The sequence below is a fragment of the Cnephaeus nilssonii genome (assembly GCF_951640355.1).
Source record: "Cnephaeus nilssonii genome assembly, chromosome: 2".
Taxonomy (NCBI): Eukaryota; Metazoa; Chordata; class Mammalia; order Chiroptera; family Vespertilionidae; genus Cnephaeus; species Cnephaeus nilssonii.
The window spans coordinates 25,943,686-25,962,607 of NC_137073.1; the positions used below are offsets into that span (position 1 = coordinate 25,943,686).

General features: G+C 49.5%; 1 protein-coding gene across 1 annotated transcript in view; it reads left to right on the top strand.

Annotated features, from left to right (window-relative positions):
• Window positions 1–18,922, top strand: part of ABCC1 (ATP binding cassette subfamily C member 1 (ABCC1 blood group)) — a 151,146-nt gene that overhangs the window by 97,350 nt on the left and 34,874 nt on the right. Inside the window, exons 13-17 of the mRNA XM_079796250.1 lie at window positions 6,318–6,464; window positions 9,104–9,191; window positions 12,802–12,877; window positions 14,925–15,051; window positions 17,377–17,553. Coding sequence (XP_079652376.1) covers window positions 6,318–6,464; window positions 9,104–9,191; window positions 12,802–12,877; window positions 14,925–15,051; window positions 17,377–17,553 — 615 coding nt within the window. The remainder of the gene's footprint in view (window positions 1–6,317; window positions 6,465–9,103; window positions 9,192–12,801; window positions 12,878–14,924; window positions 15,052–17,376; window positions 17,554–18,922) is intronic.

Here is an 18,922-nt window from a genome sequence, read left to right on the forward strand (position 1 = left end):
TCTTTGAGTTTTTGGGTTAGGTAATTTATTACCATTGTTTCTTGTTTTTTGCAGTAGGCTTGTAGAGCTATGAACTTCCCTCTCAGGACTGCTTTCTCTGTGTCCCATAGATTTTGGATTGTTGTGTTTTCATTGTCATTTGTTGCCATGATGTTTTTTATTTCTTCCTTGATGTCTTTGGTAACCCAGTCATGGTTTAATAGCATGCTGTTTAGTCTCCATGTGTTTGATTTCTTTGGGTTGTTTTTATTGTAGTTGATTTCCAGTTTTATGCCACTGTGATCTGAGAAGATGCTTGATATGATTTCTATCTTCTTGAATTTGGAGAGACTTTGCCTATGTCCTAACATATGGTCTATCTTTGAAAATGACCCATGTGCACTTGAGAAGAATGTATATTCTGTGGCTTTGGGGTGAAATGTTCTGAAGATGTCGGTTAATTCCATCTGGTCTAGTGAGTCATTTAGGATTGATGTTTCTTTGCTGATTTTTTGTTTAGAGGATTTGTCCAGTGGTGATAGTGGGGTATTGAAGTCTCCTACTATGATTGTATTGCTGTCAATCTCTCCTTTGATATCTTCCAGGAGTTTTTTAATCTATCTTGGTGCTCCTGTATTGGGTGCATATATGTTTACCAGAGTTATTTCTTCTTGTTGGATTTCTCCCTTTAGTATTATGAAGTGGCCTTCATTATCTCTTGTAATGTCCTTCACTTTGAGATCTAATTTGTCAGATATAAGTATTGCTACCCCAGCTTATTTTTCATTTCCATTCGATAGGCGTTTTGTTTTATTGTTTTTTAAAAAATATATATTTTTATTGATTTCAGAGAGGAAGGGAGAGGGATAGAGAGATAGAAACATCAGTGATAGAGAATCATTGATCTGCTGCCTTCTTCATGCCCCACATGGGGGATCGAGCCCACAACCTGGGATCGAGAAACCGGGATTGAAACCGTGACCGGGATCGAAACCATGACCTCCTGGTTCATAGGTTGACACTCAACCACTGAGCCACTCCAGCTGGGTGAAGGAGTTTTGAATTGCACCCCCCGCCTTTTTTTTTTTTTTTAATAGGAAAAGATCTGCAGCCAGAGGGAGCAACAATAGGGTTAATCCATGGGTTGTGTTACATTTAGGATGGGGGATTTTTTTCCCATCACCCTTTGCTCTGCACATTAAATCCTCTGATCAAACTGAGTTTCCAGCTTGTCACCTGAACATGCTTGCCCTTCACTTACTGTCTCTTGCCCTGGTCTCTATTAGGAAACCATGCTTAGGTGCGGACTGCCTTTTCTTGATCTTGAATTTGCCACTCAGTTTTGGGGTGGGTGCGGGCTTCCCGAGATGGAATTCATTGAGCTGGGTGTCAGCTGGGACCTTGGCCCTGGCGGAGGCACCGAAGCCTCTGACTACATTAGGATAAAATATGTGGCCCTCGGCTCCCCTGGAAGGTGTTTGCCTGTTCATTTCCCTGGTGAATTCCTGAGCTTCGAGGATGATGAGGTGTTTACCCGCTGGTAGGTGTGATGGAAGACAGAGGCCGGGGGAGGTCAGACAGGAATGGGGATGCCATATGGTGGGATTGATGGGACTGTTTTTCTAGGTTACAGAGCCTGGCATTTATCATGTCCACTTAATGCACTTTCCTAAAATAGCATCCCAGGCAGCCAGCAAAATTTAGCCTTTTCCATCTTGGAAGATTTGTGAGCTTCTTGCCTCCTCCTTACCTGGTATCTCTTGTCATTAGATAGTTACCATTCCAGGTGTCATACGTGGACCTTGTGTGTTTTTGCTTGTTTCCTAGAACATAGGGGACTTGGCAAATGGTGCACACTCAGCAAGTGTATGTAGAGAAATGAATGAATGAGATATTTGAGTAAACTATTTGTCTAGCAAATAGGCAGGAACTATTTGCAAGACACAGAAACTTAACTTAGATTGATTAGAGTAAAAAAAAAAGAAAGGGATTTTTGAGTCACAAGACTGAAAAGTCTAGGAAAATGCCGGTTTTAAGCATGACTAGGGTTTCAGGCATGGCTAGATCTAGTTGCTCCAAAGATCTCTATCTATCTCTTAGCTCTGCTTTATCCTTTCTGTTTTTTGTTTGTTTTTTTTTTTTGGTCAGATGTGCTTTCCACACAGTTACAGTTCATTCTGTTATCTCAGTAACTCCTGTGAGGAGACAGCCCCCCTTTCCCTGTTAGTTCCTGCAAAGCTGTGGGATTGAGTCTCATTGATTGCAGTTGGCTTTGTGCTTATCCTGAATCACCAGAGAGATGGTATGCTTGGATTAACCAGGCCTGGGTCATGAGCTTGGGGTGGGATGTGGGCGATTCCTCTGTGGCGGAAGCTTATAGACTGAGGCTAGATGAGGTTCAGTTCCCCAAAGGGAAATGGATATGTTGTTACCAGCAACTGGGGAGTGGGTGCTGGGCAGGCAGTAAGAACAGATGTCAGGTTGTGTAGGGGTTGGGCTGGCATAGATGGTTCAGTCATTTGCCACATTTCTCAGTGGGACAGGTGTTCTTCGTTGTTGGTGAAGGTTTTCTCCCATTCTTTACCCTCACCCATGGCAAGGCGGTAGCAAACCCCAGCTCCCCACCACCTACCACCCCAGTCTCCTTCACACCCTTCCACACACCCCCTGATAGAGAGAACCAGGTTAGACCTATTTCCTACTGGACCGAGTCTCACTGAGACAGGCAGGCTACTTCCCCGCCCAGCTGGCAGGAAGCTGGGGACCCATTAATTGCCCCAGTGCTTTCTTTTCTCCTAACAGCCAATTAGCAGCTAGACTGAAGGACACTGCTTTCTGCAAGATTTACTTCAATGGGCTTAAATGTGGTTCCTTGCACTCAACGGGTGCATGCTAGCAAGATAGACTGTCCTTTTCTTGACCTTCCCTCATTTAATTAGCTAAAAAACACACCCCTGGGTGGAGATTTAATATGCTGATGAGACATGCGACGCATGAAGAAGCATGTAGTTATACACACAAGCGCCAAAGAGTCCCCGCCTCTACATATTTAGATGTCATACTTAGACATCCTCTTTCCCACCTCAACTTCTTTCAAACCATTTCCTGGCTTTTGTTTGGGGAGCAACATTTCTCTTTCTCCCTTAATTGTTTCCCTCAGTGCACCAGCTACATATGATAAACCTGTTGCCTGAGTACTACTTCCTGGGGAACTCGCATGATTTCTATCTTGGAAGTTCCCAAGAGCCCAGTGGGTTCAATGGTAGGATTCTCACCTGCCTCCTAGGTTCAATTTCTGGCCGATGCACCAGGCTCTATAACAGTTTCTGGTGATCTCTTCTGATTTCTATCCAGGGCGCCGGTAATGTCAGGATCTCCATGCTTGCCTCACCTCTGAGCCCACAGTGCCTAGCACATAGTAGGTGCCCAGTTAGTAGCAGATGGATGAATGAATGACCGCTACTTCCTGGAGAAGCCAAAGCTGTGGGTCTGACAAGGGGCCATAGGATGTTGTTCCCTCTCGACCCACACCCTGTGCCGCCGGCAGCCACCCCATCACTTGGGCTGAGGGAGCTGGTATGTTCTGGTGGTGAGATCCTTGACGCCTGGTTTTCTCCACTGCTGAAGAGACACATCTGAGTGTATACTCTCCTGCCTTCAGGAAATCCACCCACCTGTCTATTTGTCCATCCGTCCACCTACCCACAGACATTACCTGAGTACCTACCTTGATTTAGGTGCTGTCCTAGGCACTGATGATAGAGCAGTGAATACCACAGACACAATTCCCCGCCCTCATGGAGTGTTCATTCATCCTAATTGGGAGACACGGTAGGCATAACAAATGCATCATATAGTGTGCTACACTGCCGTAGTGCTACGGGGAAAAAAGATTCGGGGTAGAGCCATAGGGAAGGCTTGCCGTTTTAAATAGGATGATGGAAGACCTTATTGAGCAGGGGACACTTGAGTCTCTACTTATTGGAGGTGAGGGGCCCCACCAAGGAGAAGAAAGAGTGAGTGGAAAGGCCCTGAGGCTGGACCTGGCCAGCCCCAGCGGAAAGATAACCGTGGAGGCCAGTGGGCTGGAACAGAGGGGCGAGGGGAAGAATGGTAGGAGCAGGGGCCAGACAAGCTACAGACAGGGGACGTTTACAAATCAGGTGGGCCCGGGGCCCGAGTCAAAACTTTAGCTGCTATCATAAGCAAAAAGGACTGGTTTGGAGAATTGGGCTTTTAAAAATAATTTGATGTTTTTATTGAGATATAATTCACCACTTTTAAGTGTAAAATTCAGTGGTGTTTAGTATATTCACAAGGTTGTTCAACTGTCACCACTATCTAATCCCAGAATATTTTCATCATCCCCCAAAGGAACCCTCATTGGCAGTCACTCCCCATTCCTCCTGCCCCTCCCAGCCCTAGGCACCCGCCCACCTACTTTCTGTCTCTGTGGATTTGCCCATTCTGGATATTTATTTCCTGTAAATGGGATCCTGTTGCTGTGTGGCCTTTTGTGTCTGTCTTCTTTCACTTGGCATCAGGTGTTCAGGTTCATTCAGATGGTAGCCGGGGCCAGTGCTTCATTCCTTTTTATGGCGGAGTACTATTCCTCTGTGCGGATGTGATTGGAGAGTGTGGAGTGGAGCGTGCCTTTGGTTATGTAAGAGGTCACTGCCCGGAAGAGGGGAGCCAGTGTGTGCGGCATGAGCACCTCGCCTCCCTCTTGGCCGTGGGGCTGGAAAATGTGTGTGCCGTGCCTCAGGGTCATCCAGCTGGTTAATGTCAGAGCCAGGGCAGAACCAGCTTTGCTTCCCAGTGCCTTGCTCTTGGAACCGGCTTATAGATTCTTTGGAAGAATAATCCAAGGAGTTGGGACTGGGTTTTGTAATAAGAAAAACAGCTGCCATATATTGCATTTTTCTGTGCCCTGGGTACTGTGCTCAGGGCTCTGCCTGAGCCCCGGGCTTCCGGCTGCAGCAGCCCAGCAAGGGTGTGTCAGGATCCCCATTTTGTAGATGGGAAAATAGAGGCTCACTTGGAGAAACGGGGTGGCACACCCACCTGGTGTGTGGCCGAACTTACGGTTTTAATTTTTAAGCTTTACGACCTTCTAAAAGGTAACAAATGAGGCAGCTGAGACCCTGAAAATACTCAGAACCACAGCCATACCAGAGGCTTAAACTGGAACCCCCTGATTCCCAGCAGTCTGTTACCCTCCCCCTCGTCCTCCTCCCGTCCTCCCCCGGCTAGTGATTCTAGGAGTCTGGGGCTGGCAGGGGACTGGGAACTTCTGTTCATCTGCCGGGTCCAAGGTGTTGCAGACCAGACCACCCCTGCTTGCATGTACCCGATGATCTCTTCGGATGCCTGTTGTTAGCCTCCCCTGCACTGCTCGGTCCCAGCAGTGAGGGAGGGGTGCAGACATTCACCCCTTGATCTTTTCCCTGCTCCCTAAGCCAAGCAGCCTGGCCCTGGATTATTCAGGGGTCCCTCATTTCTCCTGGTGACGTGCTGTCATCTCTAACAACTGAACCCAAATTCTGGTCGTCTGAGTAGTAAAATCCCAGGAACTTAAAGCAAGGTAGTAAAACCACGAGGCTTAAGGCAAGTCTGACTTTATGGGGAAGAAAGTGGCTGTTTGTTTTCTTTCTTTCTTTTTTTTTTTTAAATAAGTCTTCCTGTCCTGGGGATATAAAACCATATAAAGATTTTTGAGCTGGAAGGAATTTTGAAAGTGGCATTAATTCTCCACCTTGACGCCCATTTCACAGATGAGACAGCTGAGGCATGGGGAGAGGAGGTAACTTGCGCAGAATCTTATTCAGGGTTCCTGTGGCCCAGGGACTGTTCTAGGCACCAAGGATCAGTCATGTGCAAGACGGGGTCCCTGCCTTTGTGGTGTTTACATTTTAGTGCAGGAGCCAGACAATACATACATATATTGCCACAGTAGATGGTGATAGGTGCTGTGAAGAAAAATAAACCAGGATGGGAGTGTGTAAGACGGAGTAACCCAGCCCCCATTTGGATGGGAAGGTTGTTTGGGCAAAGGGAATTGCAAAGGCAGCAGCCCAGAGGTGTGGTTATGCTGTGTTGTTGAGAGTCCAGTGTGCCCCAAAGGAAGATGGTGGTAATCTGGGCTCCCGGTCACTTATTTATCCGTTCATTTTCTGAGTGTTACCTTGGGCGTTTTCTGCTGCCCCCAGTGGCCAGTGTAGATGATTGTAACTCTCGAGGGGAGGGCCTGAACACCGGGCTGGGGAGTGGGGAGGGTAACTGCTCCCAGACTGGGACTGACTCAGGGACACAAGTCAGTGATGGCGTTCTGCTTGCAGGTGGCCCTGTGTACTTTTGCCGTCTACGTGACCATCGATAAGAACAACATCCTGGATGCCCAGAAAGCCTTTGTGTCCTTGGCCTTGTTCAACATCCTTCGTTTCCCCCTGAATATCCTCCCCATGGTCATCAGCAGTATCGTGCAGGTATGGGCGAGGCTGGGGGGCTGCAGGGAGGGCTCTCCTGGGAACAAACAAAAGGGCTTATCAGTCCCCCTGCAGGCAGCTCCCTCTGCACCCGTCATCCCGCTGCGCCCGGAGGGCTGGGCGAGCCTGGCCCCGTGGCTTTCATGCTTTTTGGTCGTACCCCAAAGAAAGCAATACGTGTTCGTTCTTGACAAGGAACTCATATACTTAGGATTAGTGCAGCCAGGCTTTCCCGTGCTCTGTAAGATGCTTTCTGAAGTGTTTATTCTATTCCAATCCGCTGTGTTCCACCCTGCCCTCTCCCCTAGTCCAGTGGTCGGCAAACTGCGTCTCGTGAGCTGCGGTTTGCCGCTCTGTTGACTAATGAGTTTGCCGACCACTGTCATATACTACCCTTTACCTCTTTGCACACAATATGCCACAATTGCCTAATCCTCACAGCTTCCTACACGGAACATTTAGTCTACCAGTGGTCGGCAAACTCATTAGTCAACAGAGCCGCAGTTTGCCAACCACTGCCCTAGTCTATCTTTTAAAAAATGCATCTGTTGCCCCATTACATTGATTTCACCAGCCACTAATAGGCCTTGACCCACCATTTCAAAAACCCCAACCTAGACCACCCCCCTAGAAGTCCTAAAATTCATGCAGTGACCCTGGAAGGAGAGGAAACCGCTCTCTCCACTTTTACACCATTTGAAACGCCCACCACTTTCCTGCCGATCGTGTTTTTCACCCTCTTCTGCCTCGCATGGCACATATTCATGTTGAAAACCCCATTTTCAGCCACACAGAAGAATCAGTCTTAAGATTTGGTTGTAGGCCTTATTTTTTTAGAAAAGCAAATAAGACCCCTTTTTATTAGGATACATTTCAAACGTGTACAGAAGTGGAGACTAGGATAATGATGAACTTTGTGAACCCATCTCCCAGATTCAACATTATGTCACACTTGTTTATCAGGTCCTTTCTCTATCCCTCCACCCCCCTTCTTCCTCCCTCCCTTCATTTCTTTTTTTCTTGGCTGAAAAATTTTAAAGCAAATCCAAGACCTCTTGGCCATTCACCCAAAAATACTTCTGCGTGCCTTTCTTCTTGCACAGCTGTAACACCATTATCACGCCTAACAAAATTAACAGTCCTTTCTTAAAGTAACACTCGGCCCATACGCAAACTTTCCAGGTTTGTTGGCAGCGGGGGGACAGCACCAGGGTTAGACCCGTGGGATCAGACCGGACCTGGGTTCAGCAACCTCGGTACTCGAGTTCTGGCTAGGAAAGGATTCAGAGCCAAGACGCAAACCATAAGAGAACATTTATTTGGAAAATCACAGAGGTGGAAGAAGTAGCTCGTAGAAAAGGTGGGCTTAGGAAACAAGTGATAGAGGTAAAGGGAGGTTCCCTTGGAGCTTAGGAGTGAGGAAGGTAAAGGTGAAGTGCCTGGAGGGAGGGGGAGGGGAAGGGGCTGGGGAGAGGCACAGGCCTGCTCCCAGGAGGGAGAACGGCTGGGTCCTGTCCTGAGGGCTTTAAGGGTGGAGGTGTTAGGGGCGGTCCCAGGAGAAGCTCTCAGTAGAATATTCACCAGCTTTCGGGTGTGTCCTTTCAGGGTCCGTGCAGCGGGTCCTGAGGTCAGAGGTGGTGTCACCTGTCTGGGTTTGCTGCTGTTCGGGGCCTGGAGCTGAAATACAACTAGGGGCTTAGATGTTATCTCTAGGGAGGAAAGGTCAGGGGTCCAAATCCCGTGACCAGCAATATGGAAAGGTCAGGGGGTCCCACCTGCATGACCAGCGATATGCTAGGGGAGGAAAGGTCACCCTGGGGGTGAGGTCCTGCCCTACATTTGTCCTTTGCGAGGCGCTCGGGACTTTCGCCCTGGTGACCTCTGTATCTGGCTCATCGCCTTTGCTCTGCTCATGTCTAACTGCCTAACACAGATAGTCTCATTCATGTCTTTACAGTAGGGCTATTTGAACCAGAACCGTTGTGTGTGTGTGCGTGTGTGTGTGTGTGTGTGTGTGTGTGTGTGTGTGTGTGTTTGAATTTATTTTTATTGGGATATATTTGACATATAACTGTGTAAGTTTAATACATTGATATATTGCAGTACGATTGCCACCATAGTGTCAGGCAACACCTCTATCACATCACAATTATCATTTCCCTTTCTGTGATGGGAACAGTTAAGATCTAGTCTCTTAGCAACTATACTGTACATTCAGCCCCAGGACTTACTCATCTCCTCGCTGCTCATTTGTGCCCTTAAATGGGACCGTTGCCTTTGGTTATTATGTTTAAGTCCCTTTGCATTTAGAAAAGTCCTTTTTAATACCGGTTGTGGGATTTTAAAGGAAAACAAATTAGAACTGTTTTACTTGTTATTCTAAGGCAGTGGTCGGCAAACTGCGGCTCGCGAGCCACATGCGGCTTGCGAGCCGCAGTTTGCCGCTCTGTTGACTAATGAGTTTGCCGACCACTGTTCTAAGGTGAATGCTGGTTTTGGGAAATGCAGAGCCTTCAGAAATGAGGGAGGGTGTGGGCCCTCTGCACCCAGGGAAAACCACTGAATGTTAGCCTGGGGTCTGTTTTGCAAAAATCCTTTTAAAAATAACCATGCCTTGTGTGTGGTTGCTTCCTGTGTAGGCGAGTGTCTCCCTCAAACGCCTCAGGATCTTTCTGTCCCACGAGGAGCTGGATCCAGACAGCATCGAGCGACAGTCCATCAAAGACGGTGTGTGCGTTCGGTCCCTCTGTGCAGGATGCTGCCCTCAACTCAGCTGTCCCCCGTTTGGCTTTGCCCAGCAGCTTGTCTGCGAGGCTGCAGGGAGCAGGATCTCTGCAGAGTGGGTGGACTCGAGGGCCTTGTCTTGTAACTCCCAGGGGGGTGAACTTGCACTTCTGCTTTCTTGCTGAGAGGCACCCGTGGGCGAGGCCTCTCCCTGAAGGTCAGCTTCCGGAGCACCTGGACTTTGATTCCATTCTGGGCAGATGCACAGACAGAACTAGGCTGTTGGAGACTGACCAGTTGTGTGTACTTGGGCAGGTCCCTTCACTGCTCTGAGCCTCAGTTTCCCCACCTGGATAATGGGAATGAAGGTACTTTTCTGTGGCAGGGGGTTATATGGGTTTTTATTGGTAAGTTGGTTTATTTTGTAGCTTATTAATTCGTCCTTTCCCAGCCAAGGCCCCTGACCAGGGATCTGATCCATGGCTGTGTCTCCAGGCACTTAATCATCAGCTTTAATAGCACTCACGGCAGCGGCCACTTCCATGCCAGTGACACTCCCGCCAGGTGCTCTGTTCTAAGGACGTCGATGTCATATCCCATCTGCTGCTGTGGCACAGAGAGAGGGGCTGTGGAAACCCCATTTCACAGATGAGGAAACTGGCCTCAGTAACTTGCCCAGATCTCACAGCTAGTACAGACTGGAGTCGGGATCCCACGACGGCCCGTGCTCTTAGCCACTGAGTGGATTTGTTGTAGGCCGTGGGAGCGGCACCAGGTGTCTGACGGGTGGGGTCAGACCAAACCTGGGTTCACCAACCTCGGTACTTAGGTTCTGGCCAGGAAAGAATTCTGAGCCAAGACCCAAACTGTAAGAGAACATTTATTTGGTAAATCACAGAGGTACAAGTAATTCCTAGACGAAATGGGCTTCTTTCATAGAGGTAAAGAAAGGGCCCTTTTGGGAGTGAGGAAGCATGGGGCAGGGAGAGGGAGGGGAGCGGGAGGGGGAGAGAGAAAGGGACAGGCCTGCTCCCAGGAGGGAGAGCAGCCGGGTCCTCACCCTAAGGGTGTTCTGAGTGGAGACTTCAGGGGAGGTCCCCGGGGAAGATCACTATTCAGCAGTGTTTCCAGGTGTGTCCTTTCAGGGTGTGGTCTCCACTGATTGGCCGGCACCAGGGCAGGGGGTCGTTCAATGTTCAATGCAGCTGGTTCTGAGGTTGGTTTTGCTGCTTATGTCCTGGAGCTGAAATACAAGTTGATGTTATCTCTAGGGAGGAAAGATCAGGGGGGTCCTGGTCCAAACGCCTGGCCAGAGATAAGCCAGGGGAGAAAAGTCACCCTGGGGCAAGGTCCCACCTTACAAATGTCTGTTGCTAGGCACCTGGGGCTTCCCACCCTGATCTGTACCTGGCCCACCACCACCATCATCATCATCATCATCATCCTTGCTCTGTTCATGTCTGTCTGCCTACCACATATTGAGTACCTACTATGTGCCAAGCACTGTTCTAAGGACTCTCCGTGTATTGCCTCATTTACTCCTCATCACAGCCCTCCCTATGGAGTCCATCCCATTATTATCAGTCCTCTTTTACAGACGAGGAAAGTTAGGCACAGAGAAGTGAAGTAACTTGCCCAGACCTATCCAGCTAGGAAGTGGCAGTGCAGGGCTTTGAGCCTGCACAGTGTTGGCTCCAGAGCCCCATGAATGTGTGTGTATATTGGTTATAATGTGTGAGGAGCATTACCTGGCACCTCATAGGTTTTCAGGTGTGTTCGGTGGTGTGTAAAACACCCAGCACAGTGCCTGCTAGCCCAGGAATGGTGGTGGTCGATACTTCTCTAGTGCGAGTAAGAAGGTCTGCGGCATTGCCAACTCAGCCTCGGCACTGCTGACGTTCCGGCAGATCATTCTTTGCTCTGGGGTGGTTATAGGATGATGAGCAGCATCCCTGGCCTCTACCCACTAGATCCCAGTAGCCCACATCCCTATTTTTAAAAAATTTTTTAAATTGATTTTGAGAGAGAGAAATAGTAACATTGATGAGAGAGAAGCATTGATTGGCTGCCTCCCACACGCCCCCTACTGGAGGTCGAGTCCAAATCTGGGCATGTGCCCTGACTGGGAATGGAGCTGGTGACCTCTTGGTTCATGGGTCAGTGCTCAACCACTGAGCCACGCTGGCCTGACCATACCCCAGTTTTGACAGCCAAAAATGTCTTGCTCCTCAGACATTGTGTCCCTTTGGGAGCAGAGTCACCCCCACTTGAGCACTAGTGCTCACTGGATGCTGGAATCTTCCTCCTGACTTCCCTGGCCTCTGGTCATCCGGTTCCTGCTGTCCTGAGGACCTTCGTCCCCTCCCCACCAAAGGAAACAAGCAGCAGCATCTACACCAGGGTTAAGTTTCTCTGCCTAGCCCAGGGCCTAAACTGGGGGCAGCCAGTGGAGGTTTGAGCTGCTGCAGTTCACAGCTCACTGCAGGTGGCATGTGGAAAGCCCCGCCCCAGCCTGGGGTGCCCTGCAGACCTCAGCCCCTCCCTTCCTGCCCTGGGGGCAACCTGCTAGGCATTTCGACCTCCTGAGATGTTTATCCGCACCTCCAGGTGCCAGACTTGGCAGCTTTCGGCCACTTCTCATGGTCCAGTAGCTTGTCAGTCTCAAGTGGCTTTTCTTAATTTTTTTCCAGTTTTTTCCTTGTTCTCCATTTTCAGGGGGGATGGGAGGAGGGAATGAGGGAAAAGGTTAAGTTAGCTTAACCAGTAACTTCCTCTCACCACAACTTTTTGTTTTTTTGATGTGTCGGAGAATTTATTTCTTCATTTGATAACTGCAAAACACCCCCATCTTATCTCTAGGTGGTTTTAAGATGGCTCATAATTAGAGTCAAATTTGTGTTTTTTTAAGTGAGGGACATGGAGTGAAAGGAAAATAAGGGCAGGGAAAGTGAAAGGGGACAGAGGTGCCCGAAGCTAGAGTGACAGGAGCCCTGCATGTATGTCTTACCACCCTCCCCCTGCCATACCCCACACACAGCCTGCTTTTCACAGCGGATGTGACTGCTGTTTAGAAGGGCCTACTGTGAAGGGAGACGAGTTAGGAGGCAGCCCTGAAATCCAGGAGTTGGGGCGGGGGGCTCTTTTGAACACAAAGGAAGAGGCCCCGGGGCGTGGTGAGGGCCAGGGGCCAGTCCTTGCTGATGGAGAGAAGCTCAGTGCGGGAGGGTGCTGCCTGTTGCCGTTGACCTTGGCTTCTGCTCGGCCCTCCGGGCCAGAGCTGGCTGGCGGAACCTCCCAGGACAGGGCGAGGGAAGTCCCTGGATCCCTGTGCTCCCCGTGGGTCCCCCCACCTCTACGAGATGGGCGTCCGGATGGCGCAACCGCCTGCCTTTCGAGGCGGAGTCCTCTTGCGGTTTCCTTTTGCTTTCCGGGTCTGAGGCCACCTTCAAAATTGCTGGTTGGGTTCTTCTTTCGAAACTGAGACAGATGTAACCCGATAATGCCTAGCGGAACTGTCTAGCCTCTGGGGTTGAACTACACTTGATTAGAAAAAAATGCCAGAGCCTGCCGCTCACTTCATTGTGCCTGACACGCTGTGTCTGCTGCTTTTCAGGCGGGGGCTCGAGCAGCATCACTGTGAAGAACGCCACCTTCACGTGGGCCAGGAGCGACCCTCCCACACTGAACGGGTAAGCCAGGATGTGGACAGAAGCACAGGGCTCTGGGCAAACATGGGTTCAATGCCAGCCACGCTCCAGCTCTATGACCTTGAATAGGTCACGTTGCCTTTCTGAGCCTCACTTTACTCATCTGGGAAGTAGATGCAGTCACACCTGATGAGAGTGTGCCTGGCACAGAGGGTTCCCTTTCATTGTAAGTGACGGAAACCTTGCACAGATAGGCTTAGGCAACAAAGGGAGAGTTTTGCTGTGAATAACTGAAAGGGCCACTTTCAGGTACGATGTGATCCAGGGACTCCGTGCCATTAGGATTCTCTGCATCTTGTCTTTGTTCTGTTTCTCTCTCAGACGGCCTCTCCCCTCCTGATTGCAAATGGTCCCTATTCACTCCACGTGTGGATTAGGACAGCAGTCGCCAACCTTTCAGACTTGACAGATCACTAAGTGGTCCGCAGACCATTGGTTGGTGACCACTGGATTGGGAGACCTGCCTGACTCTGATTGGCCCAGTTTGGGTCATGTGCCCTTCCCTGGGCCAATTACTGTGCCTGGAGAGACCCAGCACACTGATTGGCCAAGTAGGGTCCCAGACTGTGATGCTGATGGTGGTGGCAGGCAGGCTTTAGTCTGTCACAAGGAATTCTTGTCTGCTGGGATTTGTGCTCAGGATGGAATTGTTCTCTGTCCTTCGGGGATCTCCAGCTGCCTGGCTCACCCTTCCTCACCCACTCCTTCCCTGGTACCTTGCCCACACAGCACACAGTGTCCAGGGAATTGACCTGGCTTCCCGGGCAACTTGTTTAGTGCCTCTTATTTCCTCTGACTGGAGGCCTTGCTCAGTGGTTCCCAGGCCTCCTTAAGGAGTCCCCAAAACACAGGGCCAGAAGGGGCCAAATGTATCCCCCATGCCCCTGAACAAATACCCCCTTCCTGGGAGCCAAATTACAGAGAAAAGGGTCTGTATAGCACTTCCCTTGAAAATTCATGGTGGGGTTGCATGTTTAGGAAGTTCTTCCTGTGTCTGACTCTACTCCTGCCTGCTTCAATTTTAGCTTCTCTCTCTCATTCTACTCCACAAGTAAGTTCTCTATATCTGTGCTCTCATCTTTTCTTGTGTTCTTCCAGAATCAAAGGCGGTCCTGTTCCTCACCCACCTCGATTCCCCAAATCTTTATTCATCCAAACTTTCTTTCTCCTCAGCCTATAAAGATATTCCCGTCTCACCTGGATGATTGCAAGAGCTGCTTCCCTGGGTCCCCTAATCCACCCCCCTCACTGCACAGGAACAAAAGAATAGTCAGTGCGACCGTGCAGCAGGTCCCCAAGAATTAGACAGTGAGTGACAGCGAAATCTAGCAGCATTTCCACTGAAAGGTTGAAAATCCTAATAGCAGCCGTAGGAAAGCACAGCCAGTGTGAGCAAACCCAGCAGGGCCCTGCACGTGCCGCCCGTCTGGTGGGAGGAATCCTAGCTCTGACACGTTGTGTGACAGGCAGTCACTGCCAGAGCGTGAGCTTATTTTCTTGTACTTGGCTTACTGGTACCGGTCAAAGGGCAATTTCAGTGGAGGCCACCACCACCTTCAGGACTGGCTTACCTCCCTGCCTCATCTGTGTCACTGACAGGTCGATCCCTGACCGTACACGCTATTCAAGCCTTGGCCTTTTCTTAAGCTGTTCTAGGTTTCCGTGTCTGACACAGGCTTACTCTTCCTTCAGAGTTCATTGTGAGGTGCCCTCTGCCCCCCGGGCACCTGTGCTGTGCCCCGGGGCAAAGTGAATGCCCCTGCATTTGGCCGATGGCTCAGGTCTCCGGTTTCTCAGATGCGCTGGCATCTCAGCACCTGGCCTGTGCCTCACACAAGAAAGGCCTGAGACTGTTCACTGAGCTCAGCTCAGCAGGAGAAATTTCCAGATCGTGGAGGCGCACGGCAGCCCTGCCTTCCGCTTCTCGCTCTGCTCAGGGTAAATCCAGCTCCGCGCCCCGGGGCGCCGGCCCCGCACACCTCATTCCGGTGAGAGCATGGCTGAGGCACTGTGTGTTGTGTCTTTTCAGCATCACCTTCTCCGTTCCAGAAGGTTCCTTGGTGGCCGTGGTGGGCCAGGTGGGCTGTGGAAAGTCATCGCTACTGTCAGCGCTCTTGGCCGAGATGGACAAGGTGGAGGGGCACGTGGCTATCAAGGTAGGAGGACGGGGTGAGCGGGGCCGTGGGGGCCGATGCCTGAGAGGAAGGTCAGGTGTGATGCTGGGTTCTCTTTCATGTGGTCCCCGCGCATGAGGCAAGAGCAGCGGGGTCTCTCCCTCTCTCGTTCCTTCTCTCGCGTTCTTTCTGCCCTTCTCTGTGCCATCCCGGAGAAGTGTCACTTGTTTCCTGCCGTGTCCGAGCACCTCGCATGGTGCCAGGCATGGAGTGGGCACTCAGTGCATACTTAGTAACCACACCAGTGTTCCCTGGTCTGCTCACCGTCTCTCGTTCCCGCCCCATCTCTGCCCCTCAGTGTACATCTCGTGGCCTCTTTGTCCACGAGTCTTTCTGGCTTGTTCTCTTTCTACGGGGCTCTCTGTGTATTTTTTTTTTTTTTTGTCAAAGTAACTAAACTTAAAATTTGTGATTTATGTCATTGGAATGTGATCTTAGAGAATTCTTTTTAAGGGAACTGTTTAAAATCTGAGTGTGTATTGAACTCTTAATATGGGGCTAAAACAGACTGTGGTTTTATTGCATTTAAATACACAGAGTACTGTGAACTACGCTGATATATTCCTCAGGAGAGAGTCTGAGAGGCCGCTGCAGTGAATCAATGAGTCCCTTAGAAATTAAGAGTCTTGTTTTGCATTTAGCTCGTTCCCCATGAAGGCCTTTTCCTGAGGTAGGAGCACCGCCCTCAAAGTTTTGTTGGTACCAGCGGTACCTGAAGTGGGGTCTGCAGCCAACTCGCCTTGCGGGATGTTTTGGGAAACACTGCACACTCCGATTCCCTCCCTCTTGGACGCTTAGAATAAACATTAATAAAGTAAAGGCTCTAATGAATCCTGCAAGGAGAAAGAAACCTCTAACTTCGGTTAACCCAGCACGGTCCAGCCCACACCTTTCCATTGTCTATGCAGAAACTAGTTACAGCCCAGAATTACTGCCTCTTGGAATCTGCTTTTGGGATGCTGGTTTATGCCATTGTCTCTCCCTCAGTGCACAATCTTTGTGGATTAAATAATGCCCTTTAGCCTAATATGCATTACTAGAAAGTATACATTACAGTAGTTGGGCCCAAACTAATACTGTAAAGCTGTTGTTTTAGGAAATGCTCTGTCATTACTTTCAAGTACATGTTATGAAGTAGAATCAATGGGCCACGTGAGCTGGGTTAGTGGAAGAAAATTACAAATCATGTAGGGACCCACGTTGCGTTCTGTCTCATTAACCCTGGATTTCCCCAACCACAGCCCTCTTGACTCGATGGGCTGGATAATTCTCTGTTGTGGGGCTGTGCTGTGCATTGGAGGGTGGTTAGCAGCATCCCTGGCCTCTACCCCAGGATCCCCGTAGCAGCCTCCAGCTGTGACAACCAAAAGTGTGTCTAGACATTGTCAGATGTCCCCTGGAGGGCAAAACCACTCCAAGTTGAGGACCACAGCTTTAAAGGAAAAAGCTTTTAAATAAAAAAAGGATGGATCTGGAATTTGAGGGTGCGCTGAGTATTTGGTTTGACGAGGTTAAAGGTTTATTTGTGATGGTTATTTTGCCCGGTAAGGGAATGCCTAGCCCTCTTCTCATGGCCTTCTTGATACTTTATATCGGGCGTCCTCAAGTTACGGCCCGCGGGCCACATGCGGGTGTTTCTGCCATTTTGTTTTTCTACTTCAAAATAAGGTATGTGCAGTGTGCATAGGAATTTGTTCATAGTTTTTTTTAAACTATAATCCGGCCCTCCAACAGTCTGAGGGACAGTGAACTGGCCCCCTGTTTAAAAAGTTTGAGGACCCCTGCCTTATATTATGTGGAAAGAAAGACACAACAGCTTTTGAAATGGACGATTTTGATACAGAAGTCCTTGCTTAAATTTCATCAAGGAAATTTCCTCAAGACATGCTTTCCTGATGTTCCTAACTAGGTCTTTCTTTTTGAAGGACTGTTTAAAGGTCTCATATGTTTTTCTCTTAGCATTTACCACAACTGTAATCAGTAATTTTTGTAACCGATAATTTCCCATTCTTGGGAGGCATTTTAGTCCACTGATGGAGGCATTCAGTGAATATTTACTAAATGCATAACTATAATCTCACCAATGAGGATTTTGATTCTTGAACTCCCGACGTTGGTCAGTGTGGGTTCTGATCTCAGCTCTGGCATCCGTTGTCCTTTGTGACTCAGTTTACCTCTTGTTGAAACAATGGGTGTGATGCAGTCACTTGTGAAGGAGGCCCTTTCTGGCATGTGGTGAGCTGGCTGCTATCTTGTTAACCAAGTACGTCTCCCTGTCTCTTGCTTTCTTCTCCGCTTGCCATGTAGGGCTCAGTGGCCTACGTCCCCCAGCAGGCCTGGATTCAGAATGATTCTCTCCGAGAAAACATCCTTTTTGGACGCCAGCTACAGGAAAGGTACTATAAGTCTGTGATAGAAGCCTGTGCCCTCCTCCCAGATCTGGAAATCCTGCCCAGCGGGGACCGGACGGAGATTGGTGAGAAGGTCAGTATGTCTTCATCATGGCCCCTGTAACAGTCAGTTATTGCTGTGTAACAATCACAAAAAATCTCAGTGACTTATGATGTTCAACACTTATTCCCTACTTGTGGGTGTGTGAGTTGACTGTGATTGGCTGACCCAGACTGGGCTCAGTTGGGCAACTCTGCTCCATGTTGCAGGCCAGCTGAGCTTGGCTCCAGGCTGGGTTTGGCCCAGGATGCCCCACACGGCTTCTTTCTGGGGCCTAGGCTGAGGGGGCAGCCGCTCCCCAGGGGAAAGTTCTTCTCATGGTGAGAGCCCAAGAGAACAAAAAGTAATGTGATGTCCCTTAAAGCTCACTGTTCTTTCCACCACAAAGTGGGTAGGTCACTTGGTTGAACCCAAAGACAAGGGACCAGGAAGTGCACTCTACATTTGTAGTCATGCGACTGCAAAGTCCCACGACAAAGGGCACTAGACAGGGAGGAGGGGTGTCAGTGATTCAGATGTTCGCAGTCTCTTTTCAAAACAGTTATAATAAAATAGCTAATACTTTGAGCATTTACTACGGAGTAGGCACTAGTCCATACAGTGCTACACATTTTATACATATTTTATCTTCACACAAGCCTGTGCGATGGGATTTACTGTTTCCCCCGTTAGTGGTTGAGGAAAAGGAGGTAGGGAGAAGCTAAGTGACCTGCCTGAACCCCTTCCCACCTCCAGGCCTTTGCACATGCTTTACCGACTGGCCAGCTTGTCTTAGCGCCCCCTGGTGGTCACCTGGTGTGCACTAGGCAAATGCAAATGTTCCACAGCAGCACCAAAGAGCTTTCTTGTCCATTTTCAGTTACAAGACAGTGGCTCAGTCAGCTTTCTTAGCTGATGAATAATTTATTTCATTAGAGGGAAATCTGCCAACCAGCTTTTTGAAATTATTATTCTTTCCTTTCTTTATTTTTTTTTTAAGTGCCTCTATGTGCCACTTGGTGACTCCTAACTCTCCTTGTCTGGGTCCCAGCACCAGAATCTGGAGGAAGAGAATATGATTGGCTTAGCTCAGGTCTCGTATCTGCCCCTGGACCAGAAAGCTGCGGCCAGAGGGACCAAGCAGAAAACCCTGGCTGCCAGGACACCATCTCAGTGCATGGGGATGGAGGGCATCTCTCAGGGAGGGTGGAAGCTAACCCAGTGGGTGTCCACTTTGATTCCCAGCCAGATATGGAAATGACAGTGGGTTACCTGTCCTGGGAGGGACAGGGCTGCTGCTGTATGGCCCATGTGGTGCTCTTGTGAGAATTAGAAATTGGAACCTTTCCTGCTAGTGAGTGGGGCTGGGTCCCAGTGCCCCCAGGGTGCAGCCTGCCTGGACTGTGTGTGGCTTCACCAGTGC